General features: G+C 50.7%; 1 protein-coding gene across 7 annotated transcripts in view; it reads right to left on the reverse strand.

The window, feature by feature from the left end:
• Positions 1–23237, reverse strand: part of P4HA2 (prolyl 4-hydroxylase subunit alpha 2) — a 37852-nt gene extending 14615 nt beyond the window's left edge. For 3 of the 7 annotated variants that reach the window (XR_006201571.1, XM_042934594.1, XM_042934627.1), the window contains exons 1-7: positions 19266–19346; positions 18570–18703; positions 10526–10647; positions 9798–9894; positions 9272–9423; positions 5322–5459; positions 1484–1723 (exon numbers count right to left, since the gene is read on the reverse strand). Coding sequence is in view for 6 of the 7 variants with exons in the window: in XM_042934594.1 (XP_042790528.1) it covers positions 1484–1723; positions 5322–5459; positions 9272–9423; positions 9798–9894; positions 10526–10607 (709 nt within the window). In the remaining variant the exon portion in view is untranslated. Of the gene's footprint in view, positions 1–1483; positions 1724–5321; positions 5460–9271; positions 9424–9797; positions 9895–10525; positions 10648–18569; positions 18704–19040; positions 19199–19265; positions 19347–23216 lie in introns of those variants that run through there. The other 4 variants (XM_042934614.1, XM_042934623.1, XM_042934604.1 and 1 more) reach the window with 4 other exon arrangements.
• Positions 23238–24290: the final 1053 nt, after the last annotated feature.

Below are 24290 nucleotides of genomic sequence, written 5' to 3' on the forward strand. Positions count from 1 at the left end.
ACAAGAAGGAAAAGGAAACCACAAACATCTGTTAGATCGCTCAGAGAAATTATCCTGTAAGTGGTTTTCTCTCCCGGCAGCTCACTTTGCACGCAGCATTCTGCTTTTCCACAGCACCTAACGAGGCTCATCGGTCAAAGCGGGGAAAACTGACACAGGCTCTCCCTGCTCCATCAGAGATGCGAAAGGAACAATAGACTGGGGGACACTTAGCCGGCCACACAAGGGGTCTCCTCTCAGGCCTCCCTGAAGGGCCCATGGGCACAGGTCTAGAGAAGGAGTACAGACTCTTGCTGCCTCCTCCCCACTTGGCTGAGTCATTTACACCCATGCCCTAGAGTACACCCATTACTAGTGACCGCATCACATGCTGATCACAACAAGAAGGCAGGCTGAAATACTGGCAAAAAGAACAGCCACGACAATGCCACAGCTTCATTTTGTGTGCCTCAATAACACAAAGGAATACACTTGACAGGATTACTGTGCCACTCCATAGCTGAGGAAACTGAGGTCCAAAGATATTAAAAGATTTAGGTTAAGGTTATGCAGAAAAGGAATCCAGGCATCCTGACTCCCGGTCCAAGGCTCTTACTAACATGAAAGGATCTATAAAGCTCTCTGCCCACATCAGTCTTACAGGACAATCATAGGCTAGGGGGCATCAGACTCAAGGCTCATGAAAAACAGCAGCTGGTCTATGAAATTCTCGACTGTGATAATTCCATATGTTAGTAAGAGGTGGAACAGATAGATTTTAAAGACACACTGCTGGGGCATATGGGTGGCTCAGTCAGTTGAGCATCCGACTTCGGCTCAGGTCATGATCTCATGGTTTGTGGGTTCAAGCCCCACGTCAGGCTCTGTGCTGTCAGCTCAGAGCCTAGAGCCTGCTTCAGATTCTGTGTCTCCCCCTCTCTCTGCCCCTCCCCCACTTGCGCATGCACTCTCTCTCTCTCTCTCTCTGTGTCTCTCTCAAAATGAATAAACATTTTTAAAAATCCAAATTTAAAAAGAAAAAGACACAGTGCTTCTGATCTCCTTCAATCCAACACCACAAGACATTCTAAACACCAATGCCATACCAAATCCCACCAGTAAGACCTCAGACCTCTAACTAATGGGGCAGGCCTCTGTCACTGCACAAACCCTCAAGTGCCTCTTGAGCTGTTCCTGACACTGTGAAGGCTCTCTATCCCGCAGAGCAGCAGAGGCACTGCAGCACTGGATTCCTATTTAAAAAGGGAGTGTATAGGACGACAGGTCTGAGGGTATCCATCAGCAACTGGGCAAGGGCTCAGGCCAGAAATAAGGTGAGTAAAGAACTAGGTGGCAGATGGAATAGGCCTGAAAGCAGTTAAGGCATTAGTCACTGGCCAGGTGACATGTGAGACTGGCTCAGTCCCAGGACAGTGGCCAGCAGAGTGACCAGTTCTCCTGCCAGCTTCCCATCAGCTCTGACCTTCCCCTAGAACATACTTACCAAGAGAAAGCAGGCGGCGGGTGAGCTCCAGGGCACGGTGTAGGTCACCCAACTGGAAAACAGCATAGCTCAGGTAGTCCAGCACCTGGGCCTTGGTTGTGGTGCCCTCCTCCCCAGCATCGAGTTGCTTTAGCACCTGCTCCATCCACAGGACCGTATGGTAATAGTCGCCTTCATTGTAGGCTGAGCGGCCCATCCCAAAGCAGTCATCCACACTCAGCACTGCCTGGTACTTGGTTCCTGCAGCAGGAGAGGCCAATGGTCAGTCTCCAAAGAGCCTCTGCGCTGGCAGAAAGATAATCACATTGAGGAAGCCTGGACGAGTGGAAGGTGGGGGGTGGGAGGGTATCATCCCAGCTGAGTTCCACCATGGCTTCAGACCATGCACTTCAAAGTGAGCACAGAGAGGCTGGTCCTGCCTCAGACTAGAGTTCACAGCCAACCTCCCAGCTGCAGACTCCCCTTCTCCCATGTGGGAAGGGGCCTTTGTTGTGGAGAAACCCAGGAAGCCCAGAAAGTAGTATTCGGAAGAGTATGAAGGTCCTGTGAGCCACAGAGGAGATGTCTGTTGGGCAGCTGGCCATATCAGACAGACTGGGAGGGAGAAAAATTAGGTGAATATAAAACAAAGAACTTATGTGGCAGCTAAAGCCACAGATGAGGATAATCACTTCCAGCAAGAGTACAAGGCAAGAGTAGGGAAGGTGGCTAAGGTCAGAACCCCACAGATCACCTGCAGAGAAAGGACAAAGAGTAACACTGAGAAGGACCTAAGAGGTAGTAGCACAAACAATGCCAGGAGTGCTGTGGGGCAGATGCCAAGGGAAGTCAAGAGCCAAGCCTGCAGTGTCAGCTTTGACCATTAGATGGCGGGGACCTTGGTGAGCATCTATTCTACAGGTCCTGCCTGGGCTCAGCACTGTACAGTGACAATGAAGGTAGTTTCAAGTCAAGGACAATATATGGTATGCCAGCTACAGAAACATGTAGGATTTAGGGTGGGGGCAAAGTGGGAGGGACGATGAGTGAATTCCTCAGGGAACGATGAGAAAGCAGGTCTCACGAAGAGGAAAGAAGAGCTGTGACCCTCCCTGGAAAGTGAGGGAATCTCCGTTAACTCTCTTAACAACTTAGGCAAGGGTGACATGGAAGAGCTGCCTCAGAGGGAGTTCTTTCTGCCTGATGTCCAAGATGGGGCTCTGTCCACAATAAAACCCCTGTTGCAATGGGTCGGGTACTTCAGAGACTGGGGTCTGTTTGCCCTGATGGCTCAGCAACAGACAACGTGGGATAGGAAGGTGAGGAGGGTAGGTGGAGTTAGTAGACAGGCCAGAGATGAAGGGGTTCCTTGAGCCCCTGGCCATCATCCTTGGGCCTGCACAGATCTTTGGCTCTGTAGGCCCAGGAACTAACAGCGATGGAGTCAGTATAACACAGCAGCTGAGCTAGATGGACAAAGCTGGGTCTATGTGGGCCTCACTATGGCAACCACCAGCTGTGTGACTATGAGTAAGTTACTTAGCCTCTCTGACTCTCAGTCCCCTTACATCTAAAGTAAACATCATCAATTTTAGAGGACTTGAACAAGAATTCAACGAGATAATGCACAAAGATGTCTTCTATGATCCCCAGGATGCTAATAATCAGTAGCAACTATCAGCATGTCTCACAAACGCCAAGAATGTCAACAATAGCTCCCAGATACTCAGCATCCTCCCCAGAAGCCAATCAAAAGTCTACCCGCTGGAGAGTGCTCCCTGGAGAGTACCGGCTGACCTGAGTGCTGAAGGGCAATCAGACATGAGACCCAGCAGATGTGGGTAAAGGTACTTCTGCAGAGGGTGTGGGATGGGCAAAGGAGCTGAGGGGTGGGTAGCTTAGTACAAATTTAATACGCAGTATGGACAAGGAAGAGAGGGAGAGGGCTCCATGCAAGACTCAAAGATCACACATAGGTGGAATTTGGGTTTAGCAGTTAAAGTTAAGCTTTGTGATCAGGAACTGATATAAACAGATATGTGCTTGCAACTGCATGGAGAGTGCTTTTAAGGAGTGACGTGACAGGTCAAAATCACATATTTCAACACTACAGTTGAGAAATAAGGCTCCATGAGGCTGGAGTCAGGGCCTCCAAGTAAAGAAGACATGATAAGAGAGGTAGAATCCACAGACCTTGGTATTCTGACTTGGGCAGCCAGTGGATGGAGGTGCTTTTTGCTCAGGTAAGGAGTGAGGGAGGAGGAGAGGCATTTCAAAAGCAGATGAGGATTTCAGTTTGGAACATGTGACTTTGGAGGTGCCCACAAAACACCCAAGTAGAGATGCCCCACAGGCATTTGCCTATACTGGTTGGAAGCTCAGGAGACAAGCCTTGATAGGAAACACAAATCTGGATATCATCCAGGTAAAGGTGATGCCTCAAATGATGGCAATGGCTGGGCTCACCTGGAGAAGGTGCTTAGGGAAAAACACAAGGTAAAAGAATCCTGGGGAAGAACTCCCTTCCACCCCTCACTCTCCCTCCAGGACATGCATGGGTCTGTTAACTACATGTACAAAGTCAATGCTTGAGTGTGGTTCTCTCCTCCTACCAAACATTCTCACAGCTATAGGGTGAACAGATCTTGCAGGTGCCCTGAGGGGCCTTCTCTCTCTAGCCTCATGGCCTGGCTTGATCCAAGACCTGATTGAGGCAGGAATAAGAAGTCTACACTGCTTCCCATTGACTCACCAGACTCCTCAGGGCCAAAATTCTAAGCTTTGACTAGCCAACAACAGAGTGCCTCTTTCTCCCACACACTGTGATACCCTGGGCTTATGCCTCCTCCAGGGTCCCATAGGTGAATGGCATCAAAGGTCTAATAGGGTCTAAGTGAATCCCTGGTCTTATTGGTCTCTAACAGTCCCCTAAGCCCAATATGTCTTGTTGTAAACATACTGAGGCAATCATGGGAAAGGGGCCTGTTTAAAAGAGAGAGAGAGAGAGAGAGAGAGAGTGTGTGTGCAAAAGTGAGAGAGAGCACAAAGGCCGAAAAGAGAAGAGAGATCAGTGCCCCAGAATTCAAAGGAGCCAGAGTATCAGGAACACTGGGATAATCAGTGTGCCAACTGCTGCTGAAAAGTTAAAGAACATTATGCCTGAAACCCATCCACTAGCTTTAGCAGCTGAGTGGCCACTGGTGACCTGGCAGGGGCAAGACTGGCGGATGGGGGGCAAAGAGCCAGACTTTGCATGTTTAGGAGGACATGGGAACCAAGAAGTGCAGACCATGTGGATGGCTATCCAGCAATCTAACCAGGAGGGCAAAGAGATCCATCAGCAGTAGAGACTCAAAGGGCCTTGAATCCTGAGGGAGGGGTTTGTAAAATGAGTAAGAACAGACAGTGCATGTGAGCTCACAGATAAGAGCCAAGAGAGGTGGGGCAAGAATGAACAGGGCAGAGACTATAACTGAGGACACACAGGACGCAGGGCAGTGAGTCCAGAGATCAGCCTTTGGCAAAAAGAAATCAGAGGGTGTGGGGACAGAAGCAGGTCTGAAAGCAGATCTGAGCAGTGCTCTGGGGGCAGAGTCTGAGGGGTCCTGAGCAGCAGCCTTAGTTTTCTCTGAGAGAGGAGAGGAGAGGGTGTGGGAGGCAGGTTGGGAGGGGCTGACGGGAGGCGGCTGCCAGGGAGTGAGGGAACTGGCACCTTGGGAAACCCAAGACAGATCACCACCAGCACTGACAGCATGCCTGACAGTCCACCAACCACAAACTGGCAGTAGCTCCAGCCCTGTTCAGATGCCATTACAGACACACACACACTGGACAGGTAAAGCCTTGAGAGGTAAGGTACCTGGAAGTTGCCCTTTGGAAATGGTGTCTGGGTCCAGCTTGTATGTGTCCTGAAGTCTCATGAGGGCCTTGGCAGCTCCCATTTCGTCCTCTTCAGTGGGGAAGAACTGCCGCTGCACAGAGAGGTTGGCAATAAAACCTTCCAAATGAGAGTGAGAACAAGAAGTTACCCTTGATCCAAGGGCACAATTCCACCTGGGATCAGAGAGGTACCCACTGGAGGGTTTCTAACTAGTGCAATCTCCCTGCCCCCTCCCTCAAAGGCTGCTTGCCCCTCTTCCAGGAAGCCCACCCTGATAACTCCAGTCCATGGAGATCTCTTTTTTTTAAGTTTATTTATTTTGAGTGATAGCATGCACACACAAATGGAGGAGGGACAGAAAGAGAGAGAGAATTTCAAGCAGACTCCACGCCACCAATACAGAGCCCGATACGAGGCTCGATCCCATGAACCGGGAGATCATGACCTGAGCCAAAATCAAGAGTCAGCCGCTTAACGAACTGACCCACCCAGGACCCCTAAGACATCTCCTTTCTTACTCCTCACTGTACTGTCTGCCTTGACTGCTCATTTGGAATGAACAAAAATGTTCCCACATACTGGTTTACATGTGAGAGTCTGGGAGTCTTGGCTCCAAAGCACTCAGACCCGGTAGAGACAGAAGAGACAGAAGAGACAGAAGACAGAGACAGCAACTGAAAAGGGCACAGAAGACGACTCAGGGAGGACTTGCTGACCACTTAGTGGAAAATTAATCACATGGATTCAGGATCCTTGGGCTGGCCAGATAAACACATTTCTAGCCCCCGTTCCAGGTTAAGGAGCCCAAGGGACAAAGGTGGTCAACTCAGGGAACCCAGCTGGCCACTCATTACTGATCACTGGCCCTTATCATCCAGAAAGGTGATGATGACAGTCTTGGAAGCATTTGGTGCTGTCTCCACCCCCCAGATTAGGGACTGGGGGACCATCTGGCCAGGCCAAGCACTGAGGTGGGGCTGTCCAAGTCCAGCATGTTACCCTGAGGGACCACACTGGCTATGGCTCTCTCTCTAGGGGACTCATGCCACTCAGACCTACAGTAAGCTCAGAGCATGAGCTCCCAGAGTGTGGCACTCAAGACCCAAGGCTGGAGCCAGGACAGCTCCTGACCACAGAAGTACCCAAGGAGGCTATTCTTGGGCTCCAAGCCCTAGCTCTTCAGCAAGATATACACCTACTACAATTTCAGGCCTCCAGGTAGAGGCCAGGCCCTTCCAAGATGATTCAGGGGTTTCAATTCTGCCTGTGAGCTGAAAAGTGGGAGGGGGAGCTCCAAGGCCCTTTCTTCCCTGGCCTCTTCCTCAGGACAGCAGTACCCATGACCACCTACTTTCACAACCTCAGGCTGAAACACCCACTTCTAACCATCCCTGGACCCAAGGACCAAGAAGCTGTAATCCTGTCTTCCTCGTGGCTTCACAGTCAGGAACTCTAAGAGTCTGGAATTCAGGAAAAAGAAAACATGCCCTTAGAAAAAGCCACACCATCAGCATGTCCCCCTCATCTCAGAGGCAAGAATTCTCAAAGTCAGAGGTGAAAACAACCTATTGCTCTCTAGGCCTGTCCTGTGTGCCTTCTGGTAATTATAATGTTTTCTAAAAGAACCAGAGGCTGACAGTGGGGATTGGGGTGTAGAGAGCAAGACTGGGGAGCAGAAGGTCACTCCGGCAAGCTTATTCTTATTCTACGGCAGTGCAGACAGAACAGTCAGTTCTTAGCTACAGCCCCAGGCTGGAAGACAGGGGGCTGGGAAAGGCAGTCATGGCTTCTGGAGGCAGTGAGCTCACTGGGCACAGCTCCAGCCTGGCTGAACTCACCAATCCCTCCCCAGAGGCCACCCTGCCCCCAGCCAAGCCCAGCCCAGTCTGGCCACATGGGCTGAACTCCCTCAGCCAGAGACAACCAGTCTGAAGTTAATCAGCACTCCCAACTCAGGGAGAAGAGGCAGTGAGTCCAGGATAAGCTCTGGGCTAGAGTCAGGGGGGCCCACATCCGTGCCTGCCCCACCATCTCCTGCTGAGAGGAAAATGTTAGAGCACAGAAAATACCAGCATAGTAAAAAGCACCAAGCATAGTTACAGCTTTAAGAAAATTCATACTCTGACCTGCAAAAACCACTTCTAAGAATCTATCCTAAGAAAATAATCAGAGATAGGCACAAAGATGTATGTGCACGATTGCTGGTAATTTGGAAACAATCCCACTTCCACTGACTTGACCAGTTTTACACTAGATCAGTTTGACTTATTACTGTTCAGACATTAAAATCATGTTTTATAACATTTGGGGCACATGAGTGGCTCAGTTGGTTAAGCGTCCGACTTCAGCTCAGGTCATGATCTTGCAGTTCGTGAGTTCAAGCCCTGCGTCGAGCTGTGTGCTGACAGCTCAGAGCGTGGAGCCTGGTTTGGATTCTGTGTGTCCTTCTCTATCTGAGCCAACTCCACTCACGCTCTGTATCTCTCTCTCAAAAAAAAAACCAATCAATAAACATTTTTAAAAAAATAAAAAATACATAAAACCATGTCATATAACATTTAACGTATATAGAGAGAAACTGAAAATTCAGAAAAACACTATACACTTACGGCACAACTCTGCCTACAGATACATTTTATTTCTTTTTTTTTAAGTTTATTTATTTTGAGAGAGAGAGAGACAGAGACAGTGAAGGTGGGGGAGGGAGAGAGAGAATCCCAAGCATGCTCTGCGCTACCAATGTAGAATCTAACGTGGGGCTCGAACTCCTGAAACCGTCATGAGATCACGACCTGAGCCAAAACCAAGAGTCAGACACTGAACTGAATGAACCACCCAGGTGCTCCTGGATATGATTTGTTTCTAAAATATATGAATGGAAATGGATTTAGATGAGGCCCATGACCCCTAGCTTATGCTGGCCCCACTACCCAGTCCACTTAACTCACTTTTGTTAATTCATTTGGTTCCTCAAAACAAATAAGTTTGCATCCCCTGGAATATATGTATGGGTCCATTTTTTTTTTTATGTAAATCTAACTGTAGGAAGACCGAAAAAAAATTTTTTTTAATTTTTTAAATGTTTATTTATTTTTGAAAGAGAGAGAGACAGAGTGTGAGTGGGGAAGGGGTGGAGAGAGAGGGAGACACAGAATCTGAAGCAGGCTCCAGGCTCTGAGCTGTCAGCACACAGCCCGACACAGGGCTCGAACTCACAAACTGCAAGATGATGACCTGAGCCTAAGTTGGACACTTAAATGACCGAGCCACTCAGGCACCCTGGAAGACTATAATTTTAACAGTGCTTATCACCAAGCAGCTAGATTAAGAATTTTAATTTTCTTTGGGCATCTGGGTGGTTCAGTCGGTTAGGCATCCAACTTCAGCTCAGGTCATGATCTCACTGTCTGTGGGTTCAAGCCCCACGTCAGGCCCTGTGCTGACAGCTCAGAGCCTAGAGCCTGGAGCCTGCTTTGGATTCTCCATCTCCCTCTCTCGCTGCCCCTCCCCTGCTCATGCTCTGTCTCTCTCTCTCTCTCTCTCAAAAATAAATAAAGATTTAAAAAAAAAAAAAAAAAGAATTCTAATTTTCTTACATGATTATTTTATGTTTTCTAATTTTTCTATGAAAACATATTAGTAAAGCATGATTTAAAAAAGTACCGCCCGAAAAGGAAATGAAAATGCAGGAAAAGGCAAGACCTAATTACATTACATATTAAAAACAAGGACAGCCAACTGATAGGTCTGCACAGAGAAGGGAGAAGGCCAGAGGGCTCTGTGCACCACAGAAGGTGGACGAGCAGAGAACACAGGACTACATGTTCACATACTGCACATGCCCATCAACACCCTCAAACCCAGGACAGGCTCAGATACACACTCCCCAGACACAATGGCCCACCCAGTACACGTTCACCGTCCCTCACCTGCGGCTGAGTCCTGCAGGACAAGGTCCTCCAGCGCAGGCCAGTCTGTGTTCAGCCGCTTCACCAATTTATAGGCATTTACAGGGTGGGCCAAGTAGCCTTCAGGGTCAGCAGCTGATTTGCTGGTCAAGGCTTCCATTTTGTCCGCCCAGCTGAGGAAACAAAACAAAAGGAAGACTAACACGCCCACTCACACAGGTCTCAACCTATGGCAATTTCTCCAGTGAGATTCAGGACCCTTCAAGAGGCAATAGAAAATGAAAACAGCAACTCCTCACTAACACTTGCAAGCCCCTTAATCTAGATAAGGGGTGGGTACACCAATGTATGTAAAAAGACTCTTAAATAGAAAGGGAAAAGCAGGGAGTCCTTAACCCAAGCACTGAGAGGACTGGCATGAAGTAACCTCCAGGCCAGCTCCTCACCGTTCTCTCAAGGGCTTCCTCTTATGTGCACCCTAGGCGGGTTATGGGGGGGGGGGGGGGGTGAGGGTGAGGTGAGGGTGAGGATTTAGGACATCAGATACCTCTTAACCTTTAAGAGTTTGGCTTCTTCCACAAGGATGTACTCCTTCAGAGACTGTACCAAGTCCTTCTCTGCATAAATCAAGTCGGTCATGTGCCCTGCAGAGAAAGAAAAAAGGCAGAACCAGTAAAAAATAGATGAGAGGCATCTAGCCTCCTTCCTTGGGGCACAGAACACCAGCACAGAAGTAAGTCCTCTGGGCCACCATCATGTCAACTCTCATGGGATCACCGGGACATGGAAGTTAAAGGGGCCATAGGCACTCACAGGGTCCTGGCCCCCAGTTTCAGTAAGAAAGAGGCGGAGGTTCTAAGGGGCCAGTGAGATAAGCGCACTGGGAGTGCCTTCAGGAAGAAGCCCCAAATCTCATTCTCCTATTGCCACCGGCTGGGTCCTGTCACCAGGGCATGGACATCCTAAGGGTTCTCTGCTCAGAACCACTTTCTGACCCTGGGGAAAGATGGTCATAAAGGCCAGGAAACCCAGGAGCAGCCTGCAATTTTCAGGGAGGAGACCCAGTTGAGACAGCTAGCTCCTAGGAAGGACATTCAGGTCACCAGGGCCTCGGAAGGGGAAATGGCAGCTCCACAAGCCCCAATTTCCCCTGAACTGTTCAAAATCAGTGGGTGAGCCATCCCATCTTGAGTAAGAACAGGACTTAGGCAGTGATATTCCCTGGCACTTGAGCCAAGGATTGCTCAGGGAGACAACAGTCCTGTTGGCACATACCAATGGAAGTGAAGAATTCAGCCTGCACACGGCCCAGGACAGCAAACCAGGCCACCAGCAATGTGGACACCCAGCGTTTCATGGTCACAGAGAGTAGTGTCTGCAAGGCATTCAAGTGACAGCTGTTGGATCAACAGTGGAAAAATGTAACTTAGGTGAGAAATACTTACACATGTGCACACAGACAGACATCACCAAACATGCCAAAACTCTGACCTAGTACATAGAAACTAAGGATATTCAGAATCAGCAGTGCAACGAGGCCAAGGTGTACAACAAGGGATGTGTGCTCAATGCTCCCTGCTCTGGGAGGCCATGCACCCTTGGGAAAGACCCTGCCCTCTAGATTCCTGGTATCTAAAGGCAACATGGAAAGGCTGAATTGTGTGGGAGGCAGTCACCTCTGATTCTAATAGCCTATCAGTCCAAGATTCTGGCCCACAACTTGTCATTTCACAGCCTGCTTGACTTATTTGTCTTTCCAACACGTGTGTCAGGATGGTGCCAGGTGCTGGGGACACACAGGTAACTTCGGCACACAAGAAGACTGAAAGTACACGAGAAACAGGGAGAGAACTTGACACAGTATGCAGCAGGGAGCCCCTATCCGAAACGAGGCATAGAGCAGCTGTTGGCCAGCAGGGGGATAAAACTGCTCCCCTTGACAGTGTGCACCTGGCCACAGCAGACGCAGTCTGGGAAGCAGGCACTTTGGGCAGACACCACTCTTCCTGTCTGCCACCTCACCAGACACCATCCCCACTGGCACGTCACATTCACAAATATTTACTGAAGATCCACACAGGCTACCCACTAAGCTAGGCACCAGGGATACAAAAATGAACCATCCACACAAATCCAAAGCTCTGGGCTAGGCTAGGCAGCTGACATGGTATGAGATTAGCTTCTGTCTTCTAGTCAGCCTAGAAATAGCACAATTCAGCTGTGAAGGCAGCAGGCACAACATGGGGCAAGCTCCATTGGCAGTGAACCTAAGTATACAACGGAAGCTTTGGACATGGTCTTCCAGCTCAGCCACGCAGCCCAGAGCATGCTGAAGGACCAGCTCCCATCTGAGTCCCCAGTCTGCCAGCCCCTTCTCTTCCTGCTCTACTTCAGCCAAACCCCCCAGTACTAAGAGAAAACAAGGAAAATGAAGAAGATACAAATGCTTCCCCCCAAAAACGTAAGCCTTACCTGACTGAATTCCAAGTCTGAGCTAATGCCAGTTCATCAGGGTTTTGCCTGCTATGGTCGATCAGACACACACAGCCAAGACTATCATTCTTTACCTCAGAAGAAACTCCAATCTACTATGGTTCCAGGTTAGGCTCAAAGAGGCCCGACCACAATCCCTACCCCTAAAACAGTTCCTCTATTAAGAGGAGTGAATAAGCAAATGGCCGCATTTGTTCATGTCCCTGCTAAATGTCTGCAGAGCTATGAGCATGCCCATCAGTGCCCTTGATATTGGGGACCAGGAGATACACAGAGCAAGATCTTTTAGGCCAGAACCTGCTGCAGGGTATGGAGTAATGGGCTAAAGGACCAATATATGGAGTTAGGGCAGCAGAGGAGAGCAAGTCACTGACAGAAGGCGAGCAGGCCGTCAGACCTCAGGTGGAGCCCAGGTCCTCCTTGTTCCAGCCACACATCTCCTCTCAGCCCTCACCATGCTGCATCACCACCCCAGGATCTGAAAGCCTCTCTTCTTGTTCACACAAGCCCGCTGTACAGGGAGTAGTGTCTGTTCCTTACACCCCAAGAGGCTTAACTAGCTCAGGAAAGCACCTTCTGTATGTGAAAAGAAGGAACAGTAAAATTCAGGGCCAAGAGGCTGTTATCTGTGGACAGTGAGAGACCAGCCAACTGCCTTGTCAGGATGGGGTGGTGGGAGACCAGGGCCCAGGCAAGACACCAGACCAGACACGGCCAGAAGTGGGGGAGCCCAGCGCTTTCCCCCTGTTGTGTCACGAGCTGCAGTGGCATATCTCTTCAGAGATTGGGTAACAAGTTCAAGGGAGGGAGATGCCTCTCCTTTCCTTTCAAATCACCCTAGTGATCCAGTCCATGGTTCATGCCTTATAGCACTCAGGAAAAAGCAGCCAGGTTCCTTCATTACATGAATTCCAGCTGTCATTTCTCTGGAATGCACTATCTGACTTAGACTGAGCCCATCCACAAATACCAGCCTGGAGGCAGAGCCCCACAGAATCTCAAATGGGGTTCTGGGAAATGGCTTGCTAAGCGCTTGCAAAGTCCTGCTGTGATGGAGGAGAGCAAGATGACTGCACTGGTCAGAGAGCCATTTACTCCCAAGCAGCCCCCAGACTGCCAAAACCAACATTACCACCTCAGGCAGGGGTACCCTAGAGCCCCAACACTTCTCTTGATCCTGGCCCTGAACACCACAAACACTTTGTACTAAAAAAGATACTAACTAGGGTCAGGTTGGGAAGAAGCAGCATCCAAGGACTGTCCCAGAGTGTGGGAAAGGCCAACCACCTACTTGCCTGCCCTTCAATCTGATCTCATACCCACACCCAGAGCTTGATAGGATACAGTAGGTGGGAATGTGTGTGCATGCCCAGTGCCCCCCCAAAGTGTCCAGTGCTCCCAAAAGCCTTTCCAGGAACACTCAGAAATCCATGCTGAATAGTCCTAGAAATGGGCAATGTCAAACCTCCTTTTACAAAAAACAAAAAACAAAGTGGCACCCGAGCCTGAGGAGAAAACCAATATGCAATTTTATGTGTGTTGCACCCTGAGTTTAGAACAATGTCTGGCCCTTATCAGGCACCCAACAAATAATGCTTTGCCACAGACTTGTTTAAGTCAGAAACCATATCACAAGATTTTACATTTTTTCCCACACAATGGATTGTTATGGATTGTTTAAGAATGGACACTGTATGCATATGAAGTCCCAAGTTTGGACCCCCACAGGTAGATCCTCCAAAGCCTACCAACACCCCAGTGACAGTGATTCACTCACCAGGTGACCAGCACTGTTTCTAAGCACAGGGAAATTCCAAGACATACAATCAGAGGTCCCAACAAGCCTGCTCTTTGGAAAGGACATTTACAATCTGGCCAAATGGCCATGAAAAGAGGTTTCCAGCTGCAAACCAGCAGAGTCCTTAGCTTCTCCCCTTACCTCATCAGGCATGAACCTCTGCCAAGCTCGCAGCTGCAACCCAAATGCAACAGCTTGAATTTTAACAATGTATTTAACAGCCTAGAGACAGAACATGGGTTTGCTGAGTATAAGCAAGTCTTGCCAGGCACTAATCAAGAAGCTGCCTGCCTTCTGTGAAGGAGCAAAACGCGCCCCCCAGTGGTCCTGCCTCCCAGTGGTGTGGCCAACTCTGGGATGGCAGAGTCCTGTGAGGACTCACAGGTCACAGAGGACCTGTGAGCTGTGCAGAAGCTCGGGGAAGCCCCGGTACTTAAGCATACAGATGTCCAATAGGCCCAGAAGCTGACTTCCCCAGAAGGTTGAGAAGCACCCTTCTCTCCTCACCCAATGTGAGGCCTCAGTCATCACCGTGGTCTGAGCCACCTCCAATTCCCTCCCGCAGCCATCCTGGTTCCTACCTACACTCACTGTTATCACATCTGATGCACCGCCACCCCACCCCCCAACTCCCACCAACCTCTGCTCTACAAAGTAGCCAGCATAGCTTACTGCAGCTCCTCTTGTGGTCTTTCTCTCCACTGCTCTTAGGATAAAGTCCAAACTCCTTGATCCCCAGAGTCTTTTTGACTCTGTACGACATGGCCCTACAGCCCACTCCAGTCTCATCTCATGACTCTAGGTTTCCCAGCCTCAGATGCTACTTTTCATGGAAAATATTCTTCGCTGAGGATTTTCTTCACTGAAACCCAGATGTTCATCTATATCCATACTTGTACTTCACTATCAGGTATATGAACATGTTGATTTATACTTCCCACCTGGGTACCATCAAAACTACAAAGCCTCCTGCTTCAATAGCCAAGCAATGAAGTAGCAGAGAAGGCTGTAAAAATCAACATGCAAAGACCAAATTGGATCTTCAGTCAGGGTCTTGGCAGAGACTTGGCAGTCTAAGTGAGACTAACTCATAAGCAAGTACACACAAGGACAAGACCCACACGGCACTACATAGGATGCTTCTGATGTACCACCTCACACTCTCTTGGCCTCACCAGTCTCCTGGACCCTGGGTCTCTTGCTGGGCCTCAGACCCAGTGAAGGCGACTGTGCAGGCCCCAAATCTCTGGCTCCTCCTCCTACTTCCACACACCACAGAAGTGCCACACTGGCCTCCCCAGTGGCTGCTGGAGGGCCCTGGTAGTGCAACCAAGGAGCCACAGGGAGAGAACTCTTATGAGGCAACTCTGACCAATGAAGACAGAACACAGAAGGAGGTCAGCAGATGAATTCCCTCTTCAGGCTTTGGATGACAAACTATTCTGCAGCATGGAGTTTCTGTAGAGATCACCCAGGGATATTCGGCACAGCTGAACAATGACTGCGTCTCTGTGCAAATTGGCCAGCTTGCTTCCATCCTTCCCTCCCTCTGGTTAATCTTCCCTTATCCTTGCTGCCCTGCACCTTCCAGTAAGGCATTAAGCACTTAAGCTCTGCCTCAGGCACTGCTTTTTTGGGAACTAAGCCAACCACCATTTACATTTCCAAAAATCTTCCATTTCTACCATCTCATCCTCACCAAAGTCTTGCAAACTAGATAATCATCTTGATTTCAGATATAGAAGCTAGGTAAGTGGGGATGAGAGGTTTCCTGTATACCTGACATACTACCACCAATCAGTGGCAGAGCTGACGTAAACCCAAAACACACTTTCTGCTAGATACTGCTACCATTCAATCCCACTCAGTAACATCTGCTGTCTTACAGCCTAAGGGTCTCCCAAAAGGAGGAGCCACACTTTGACCAAGCAGAGCAGGCTTGCCCAGGTCAAGGACTGTATCACAGTCCACAAAGCAGCTTCATGATATACCTGGCTTGATCCCACCAAAAGGTGGATAGCAGCATGGGCCCAGAAGATAGGAACAAGGAGCCTCAAGTTCAAGCGAGCAGTCACTCCTGCTTCAGACATCACAGCACTCACAAATGACCAACCAGCCCAGTTCAGGGCAAAGCAGTACTATCTAATCAGGCACACCCACAGTGGGGTCAAACCACTCCAAGTTAAATCTCACCTCCCCCATCACTTCCTGGCTTTGTGACTTTATACAAGCTACAGAACTCCCTGAGCCTGTTTCCCACCTATGTGATGGTGATAACATTAGGACCCACATCTTACAGGGTTGTTGTGAGGACTGAATGAGATGACAAGTATTGACAGGCAGCCTACCACCAAGCAGTTTTCACCAGACATTGGCGCCAAGGTTACTAGAGGGACATCAGTAGACCTGGATTGGCCAGCTGTCTGGCTAATCCCTAGAAAATGAGAAGGTCCAGGAGTGCCTGGATGGCTCATTTTCTTAAGCTCCTGACTTCAGCTCAGGTCATGATCTGATGGTTCATGAGTTTGAGCCCCACACCGGGCTCTGTGCTGACAGCTCACAGCCTGGAGCCTCCTTCGGATTCTGTGTCTCCCTCTCTCTCTGCTCCCCCATGACTCACACTCTGTCTCTCTCTGTGTCTCAAAAATAAATAAATGTTGAAAAAAAAAAAAGTAAAAAGAAAGAAAGAAAGAAAGAAAGAAAGAAAGAAAGAAAAGGAGAAGGTTCAGCCTAAGGGACAGTGAAGATGAAAACAAGGCAGAAATTGGGCAATCTCCATATCCCACAAGGGCCAAAAGAAATGAAACATTAATTTAGGTGAGAGCAGAGTCAGACATAATGGAGCATACTATCAGGGAATAACCCTGAAACAGGCCAATCAGTGGCTCAACAGGTCACCTAGGAAACAAAGCTCTCTGGCAAAAGGCAGAGGACTGGACTAATACTCTAGGATCTCCTGTATTTCTATACCTCTGACCTAATGGATCTGAGTTCCTACAAGTACCAGGCCTCAGGATCTCGCCACACCCTGGCCCTCAGGAGTACCTGGTACACAGTAGGCTGTACTCTAGAATGCACTTCCTAAAAGGTCTACAGCAGATACTGGTCTGTGAACAGGCTCAGACAGATCCAATCTGAGCCAGAGAACTCACTAACCAAACACTTAATCTTCTGCCCTGCAATAATACCACTTGTGCAAAAACCCTTTTCTAGGGCTCCAAAAAGTCTAGTCCAGGCTTTTCATTCTCCTCCACCCCTTCTGAGAATAAAAAGTATACCCTTCATCCCACATCCCCAGCGCAAACCCCAGAGACCACAGGAGCCACTAGCCCTCTCCCTCTAAAACACGCTGATGTCCCACTCTGGGGCACTTCAAGCAATGTTTTCCAAGTCCAACTCTCGCTCTAGCACTCTGTCTGGGCTTGCACGTGCCTGCAGCACAGCATTTCCTGCCAATGACCATCTGCATAAAATTAAACTCTTGACAGATCCCAGGAGCCAGGGACACACCCATCAGCCCAATGTACACTATCAGCCAACGTGGCCACAAATCGGCCAAGATCTTGCGTCCAGCCTCAGAACTTCCCATGGATGTGGGAGAGCAGAGTAAAAAGTAAGGCTCTGTTAGGAAATGAGTAGACCCCAGAATCCCTCACCCTAGCCATTCCTCAGGGTTGCACCCACACAGTCTCTCCTACTGATGAGTACTCACACTCTGAGCTCCTCCTCTGCCAAAGGACCAGCTGCCAGCATGAAGCAGTAATCTCAGGGAGATTATGAGCTATCCACAGGCAAGGATAGTATCACCACCACTTCCCTCTCCTCTCCCTCCTAATTCCAGCCCTAGGCACACTCAAAGCAGAAGCCAAGCACAGTAGAGGAACTCAGGAAATGAACAGAGATCAGCTGTGTACAGGCTAAACCAATGACAAAGTAAACACGCTCCTGGGCACCCCATTTCAGAGCCTCCTACTGGGTAAAAAGGCCTATCACAAGTCATAGACAATGCCTAACCGTCATCATGTCTGCATGCTGGGCTCTCAGAGAACTAGGTGGCCCACTATGACAGCATCTCTGGGATGAGGCCCCAGGCCAACTCACTCCATCCTTGCTACGTGGCCTCCTTGGCTGGGCCGCACAGCAGACATACTCGGCCATCTGAGAATAAGAAGGCCTAGAAGAAAAGGATTCAAAGCCCAAACATCTTTCAAGTGTGTTCAAGTGAACAGAAGAGGCCTGGGCTCTGAGGCCCAGAAGCACAGTGAGAGACTACACCTAGACACTTCAGTGGCAGCTTAAACACAAGCCAAAGGACATCTTGGTGCATTAGTAGAGAACTAAATCATGAAACCTGTTGTTCCAGATGTGATCCAGGGTGAGAAGCACCAGTAACTTGCAAAAACATTCTATACATTGTTAGGTGGACAGCAGATCTTGGCAAAATCAGGGACATGTGAGAATGTCCTCAGCTACAAATGATATCACCCAACCCTTGCTCTCAGAGCCAGGAACTCCTGAGAAAGGGCTGAGGCTATCAGGCCTCAGATGGTATACATTCAGAAACACATGCCTTAGGCTTCACTCTACAGCACAAGACACCAGTCTTGGTCTTGGGATGAACACTAATGTTGCACACCATCTTAAAGATGTCATGTTAGAATACAAGACCAGGGGCCCTACCTATGCTGTCCTGAAGTTGGAAGTGCCCTGATCCAGGCTCATGCTGAGGCAAATCCAAATGCAGGGCACAGTACCAGGCACTGTCCTCTCACTTCAAACTGTGGTGGTCAGGGCCCATGGGCAGCTATCCCCTTAAATGTCCCTTCCCTCATCACCTTGCCTCTTCTAGAGTATACAGGTCTGCTCCCACTCACACGGGTTGTTCCTCTGTCCAGGTTACCCTTATTCAGGTTTCTTCTGACCACTCCAGCTCATAAGTCACCTCCTCCAGGAAGCCCTCTGGCCTGACGCATCCTGCCCTCTACCAAGGACCCACAGCCTGATGCTCCCTCCTAACACCACACTTACCACACTGTTTTGGACCTGGACTTTCCCAGTCTTCAATCTGTCTGCTGCACTGAGCTAGCAACTCCTTGCAGTTTCTGACACACCGAAGGGTCCGTTTCAATTAGTTAACTAGTTACCAGAGGTCCACGCAGCTTCTGAGGAAAAATAACGCAGGTTGGAAACAGAGGTCTATGGGGGAGAAAAAACTGTTCTCAACCAACAGCCTGTTTCATGGGTACCAAGGTGGACCCCGCCGGGCTAAAGCCAGAAACTCCCATCCCTTTGGAGGGAGGAAGGCGGACCTCGCTAACTTTAAGCGGCCCCCCGGGGCTCAGCCGAGGGCACCGCCTCTGCCTCCAACCTCTGGCCGCACTCGGGGCCAGGCCTCCCGTTGCCGTTCCCGGGGAGCCTGCCGAGGCAGGGCGGCCAAGTTCTCCACCCCGCCCGGCTCGGCGCGGACGCCCAGGGACCGGCAGGAAGGGCGCCGCTGACCTCACCACCCTGAGCTCGGGGAAGCGGCGGGACAGGAACCCAGACGGGAGGAGAAACAGGGCGGAGGGCTCCGGGCTGCGGCCCGAATTGCGCTGCAGGAAGCGGGCTGCGCGACCCCCGGCCCCCAACTCCCGGCCCCGCGCCGGCAGCACTCACGGCCCGACGACCCCGGCCCGCGCGCGAGCCCAGCCGCGGACCCGGCGGCCGAGCGGGCGGGGCGCTCACCTGGACACGCGCCGCTCCCGGCGTTTCCAGAACCTCCCGCGGCGGCGCCCGGCCCGCTCGGCGCCTCCTCCCGGGGCGGCTCCGCCTCCCGCCGCGGCCCGGCTCCGCCCGCTTGAGCCGCCGCCACGTCCCCACCTCCCGCCCCCAGCCGGCCGGCCAGGGCGCTGGCTCTGCGCCCGGACAGCTTCGGCCGGGGGTCTTCACCGCCAGCGACCCCCGGGAAGGTCTGGGCTGCCAAGCCCGCCGGAGCCGGGAGCCGAGAGCCAAAGAGCGGGCTTTGGGTCGGGCGGGAGCCGCGATCTGCGCCCTTCATGCCGCCGGCCGCTCGCCGCACGTACGCCGCGCCCGCCTCCCCTCGCCCCGCTCCACCTGCGGGACTCGGCCCTCCCTCCTTCCCAGTCCCTGGGCGGCTGCAGAAGGGCCCGCGACCCGATCCTGGCGCCGAGGAGGTGGGGAGCGCCCCCCACCCCGGGCGGACTTCCCCGGCTGGGCTCCTGCCCTTCTCCTCCGTGGTCCTGCTGGGCGCACGGGCTCCTGCTGCCCGCCCACCCCGCCCCCATCATCACCACCCTCAGGTTGGGGGGGAGGGGGGACACCCGGGTCCGGGCCAGGCAGGCTATCGGGGGAGCGGACGGACCAGTGGAGAAGACCTTGAAGAAAACGAGGGACCCGGGGTCCACCCACAGGGCCAAGCTCCCAAAGGGATTCAGCCTATCCCCAGCTCCTGTGTCAGGCATCCTCCTGGTGATTACCTGTGGGTGATGGGTTGATGACAAGGGGACCAATGAAAGACTGAGGTGGCTGGGGTAGTATATTGGGGCCAATTCTTGGTTTGCCCAAACCCCTTCATACAACAGGGACCCAAAACAGTGGACACCGCATTTACCTAGTGCCGTCTGGGAAGGAATGAGGGCTGGGATGCGGCAAATCTCAGCCTGAGTCCGAGGAGGCCCTGGCGGACAAACAGGTTCCCACGCCTGCTCTGTGAACCTTCCTGGTCATGAATGAGGGGAAACACGGTCTGAGAATCTCATCAGGGAGCTAGCCCAGAGTGGGAGGTACCCAGCCTCCCCGCCCAGGCTGTGTGGGGATATTCCCTATGGCACTCTGTCCAGGCTGGCAGCCCAGACCTGGGGAAGGCACGAGCACACACATAGAACTACACATAAAATACGGAACAAGCCACTGTTCCGGCCTGCGTCAGCAGCCGGCCAGAGCCTAGCTAAAACCAAACAGAAACCTTCCTGCATCTGCTACATCCTGTTATGCCACAGGAGCCCCCCTCTATCCAGATTCGCCCATCCTCTCCCTGCTCTCAGGAGCTTGCCCTGTGGATCATGCCTTCTCTCTCCTGAGTGTTCAGCCCCTCCATCTCAACTGAATCCTTCCCTTGACCTATAAGTAGGTGTAACCCTTTACTGTGGAAACAAAACCCCCATTCGACTCCACCAGCTACTGCAGTGTCTTCTCAACTCCAGCAAAATACCTGAAAACAGTGGTGTTTCAATCCTTGTCCTCACTTCTCCCCCCGGCCCCCCCCCCAGGCTCTTACAGCAGGCCTTCTGGTATCCTTACAACACCAAACCAGGTCCCAATAAACTCTATAACTTCCAAGTCTCAGAATTCAATAGTCTATCTTCAGTTCTCATCTGCCAAAGCCCCCAGCCACATTTGACTCCCCTGCAGTGTCTGACCACTGCCTCCTTGAAACACTTGTTTCCCTTGGTTTCCACCACCCTCTCTGGCCACCACCGCCCCATCTTCTAACCTCCCAGTACATCTTCCTCTCCCCCTCTCCTCATTAGTCCATAAAGTTTGGGGGGTCCTCAAAGCTCAGGTCTAGGTACCCTACTTTCCTCCTCTCTAATTTCTTCCTTTACACAGGTGACTCACTTCTCTACACTTGCCCTGAATCCCAAGCTCCAGACTCCTATAGCTACCTGCTGAGTCTATGTCTCCAAAGGAGTGTCCACAGGCACTTCATTCACAACATGCCCAATACCGAATCCCAGCTCTCTCCCTTCTCCTTTTCACACCACCCACATTCTAATTCCCTGCTTCACTGAAAGAGCCACCCTCCATTGGGTACCTAACCAGAAGCCTGGGAATCACATCTCCCTCTGCCTTGCCCCCAGACGTTATCTTTCTCATGTCCATTCACTTTGGCCACCTAAATCTCTCTTCAATCCATCCACACTGCAGCTACAGCAATCACCTCAAAATTCAGGTCTGAACCCATCACTCTCAGCTTAGTAAATGACATTGTTTTTAAGAAAAATCCCAAAAGTGGTCTGTAAGGCCCCACATGGTTTGGCCCTTGCTCACTTCTCTAGTCACACTGACCTTCCTCCCATCCCTCTAACTGACCATTCTCTCCTCACCACACTCCCAGGCCTTTGCACATGCTTTTCTTTTTGTCTAGAAAAATTTCCCTTCTCTCCAATTCAATCTTTCACATCCCCTTAGAGGGATTTGCCTCACATCCCTAATCAGGTCAAAACCTCCTTTAACAGCCTCTCATGCTCTGAGCACTTTGTAACACTTGCCACAGTTGATATAATTGAATGATTGTTTGATTAATGTCTGTCTCCCCACTGCCCCAGGGCCTCCAGGAGAACACAAACTGTATATTTTTGCCCATTACCATATTCTCAGCTCCATTCAAAGAACTGGGCTCAATAAATATTTGCTGACTATACGAAGGGATGGGTGTCTTCTTAATGCCTTGCTCCATCACACACCCGTAGTGAAAGGTCTGGCCAAATCCTCCACAGGGCGTTAGAGTCCTGGACCCCACTCATTCTTCATTCCTTATAAAGATACTTGGTACTGAATTTAGGGCCCACCTAGGTAATCAAGATGATCTCATCTCATGATTCTTAACTTAATTACATCTGTCAAGTTTTTCTAAATAAGTTCGTACTCACAGGGTCCAGGTATTAGGACATGGTCATATCTTTTTAGGGGACACTGTTCAACCCACTGCATCTGACATTCTCTCATGTCCTCCAGGGACTACTGGCTGTGGGGTAAATCCATGACTCTCAGTTCTGAATCTCTAGCCCAGGCCCATGCCAGACTCACGTAGCCTTTTATTTGCAGCCACTTGATTGGTGAATTATCTCCCCACACCCTACCCATACCCCTGAACTGTTTCCGCTCCAGCATTTTCTATATCTCAGGAAATGAAATGAACACCTTCCAGTCATTTCTATTTTCTTCCCCCCCCCACCACATTCCTCCATTACAGATGTTACCTGGGGGACTAGACTTGTCTGCCCACCACCACCATCCCAAGGGAAGGACCTAGTGTCTCTCCAGAAGGGATGTCAAAAATATTCACGCTGTGGGGCGCCTGGGTGGCTCAGTCACTTAAGCATCCAACCTGAGTTCAAGTCATGATTTCGCAGTTCATGAATTCAAGCCCCACATCAGGCTCTGTGCTAACAGCTCAGAGCCTGGAGCCTACTTCGGATTCTGTCTCCCTTTCTCTCTGCCCCTCCCCCACTCATACTCTGTCTCTCTCTCAAAAATAAACATTAAAAAATTTTTTTAAAAACCCATGCTGGGTAGATAGGTAACTGGATGACCGGTGTGTGGACGCACGGCTTCCCTCTAAACAGAGGCCTCCTCAGCCTGCCCCTGACCTCCCCCATTTACCTGTGATCTCTGGGTAAAGTGATGGGGATAGACTCCACTGCTTGGTGCTGAGGTCTCACTGATGACTCTTGCAGACCCTGGCAACCACCACAGCAACTGTGGTGGCCTGGCCAGGATTTATGAGCACCTGATCCTTCCATAAAATTCCCCAGAGCGGGGGCTCCCAGGGTCAACCAATGCTTCACAAAGGGTACTGCGTATGTTGATACACATCTGTGCATTGCAGCACATTCAGCAGACAGCTGTCCACTGGTTTCTGAGACCACCACCCTCCACACTCCAAGTTCTTACCTTCAGGCAACTGAGGAAAGACTGGGTGTGTCCCAATTGACCAGTACTTGACTCAAGGTCAACTACAGGAGGCTGGAGGTGCAGCTTAAGTGGGGCCACCTAGTGGTGGCCCTACGGCTTCAGAAATAGGGCCTCCCAGGTAGTCTGGTGCACGTCCAGCTTGGTGTATGACCCTGGAAAAGGGAAAAAGAATCTGGCAGAATCGCCGGGACTCTGTGGCCTGCCCTGGACAGGGCCAAGTAGATCCCCAGAAACTACTCCCCAAATCTCTGAGTCCTTTCGGTGCATGCAAAAAATAAGACTGGCCCCATAGAATGTCCCCTCCCAGCTCCCTCTCCCATGGACCCCTGCAGCTCAAAACAGCAGAGCCAGCAAGAGCTGGGCTGTCATTACAGGGTGGAGAGAGGCATCCCAGGGCCTTCAGAGCTGTAATTACCCAGCAGGTCTAGGGCAGGCCCTTATGATAGAGACAGCAGGCTTCGACTTCGGCTTCTCTCCTCACTGTACCCTCCTTTCTTCTATCTTTGGCAAGAAGCTTCAGCTAGTGTAAATGCCTGGAGGGCCAGGAGTTAGCTAGGTACGGTGCTTACAAATCCTGATATCTTGATATATAGAGATAAAGCACACTTTTCGAAGTTATTATTATTGTAACACAGAAGCCCCTCATTCCTCACCCCCCAGCCTTGACTCCAAATGGAGACTGTGTGGACATTAGGGATGAGTGAGGATGATGTGAGGGGTGGGATACCTACTGGACACCTGAATTAACTACTGACTAAAAGGCTGAAAGTTCAGTAGTTTTGCTATTTTTTTAGGCCTTTTCAAAATGTCAGGAAGTCAGTTGAGCAGAAGGTAGGGAGAAATGAAAGGTGAGGTTGCAGAAGTCCCAGGGGCAGATCACCTGGGTGGAGCATTTTGGATTTAGGAAAAGCACCCTGGCTGTCTGTTGTGGAGGAGGGAGGAGGAGGGGCAGAGCCTGGAGGTGATAGGAAGGGAGCTGGTGCAGAGTCTAGATGATAGTTGATGGTGACCTGAACTGACAAGTGGCAATGCATACAGGGAGAAGTGGGCAGA

Source organism: Panthera leo, chromosome A1 (genome assembly GCF_018350215.1).
Source record: "Panthera leo isolate Ple1 chromosome A1, P.leo_Ple1_pat1.1, whole genome shotgun sequence".
Taxonomy (NCBI): domain Eukaryota; kingdom Metazoa; phylum Chordata; class Mammalia; order Carnivora; family Felidae; genus Panthera; species Panthera leo.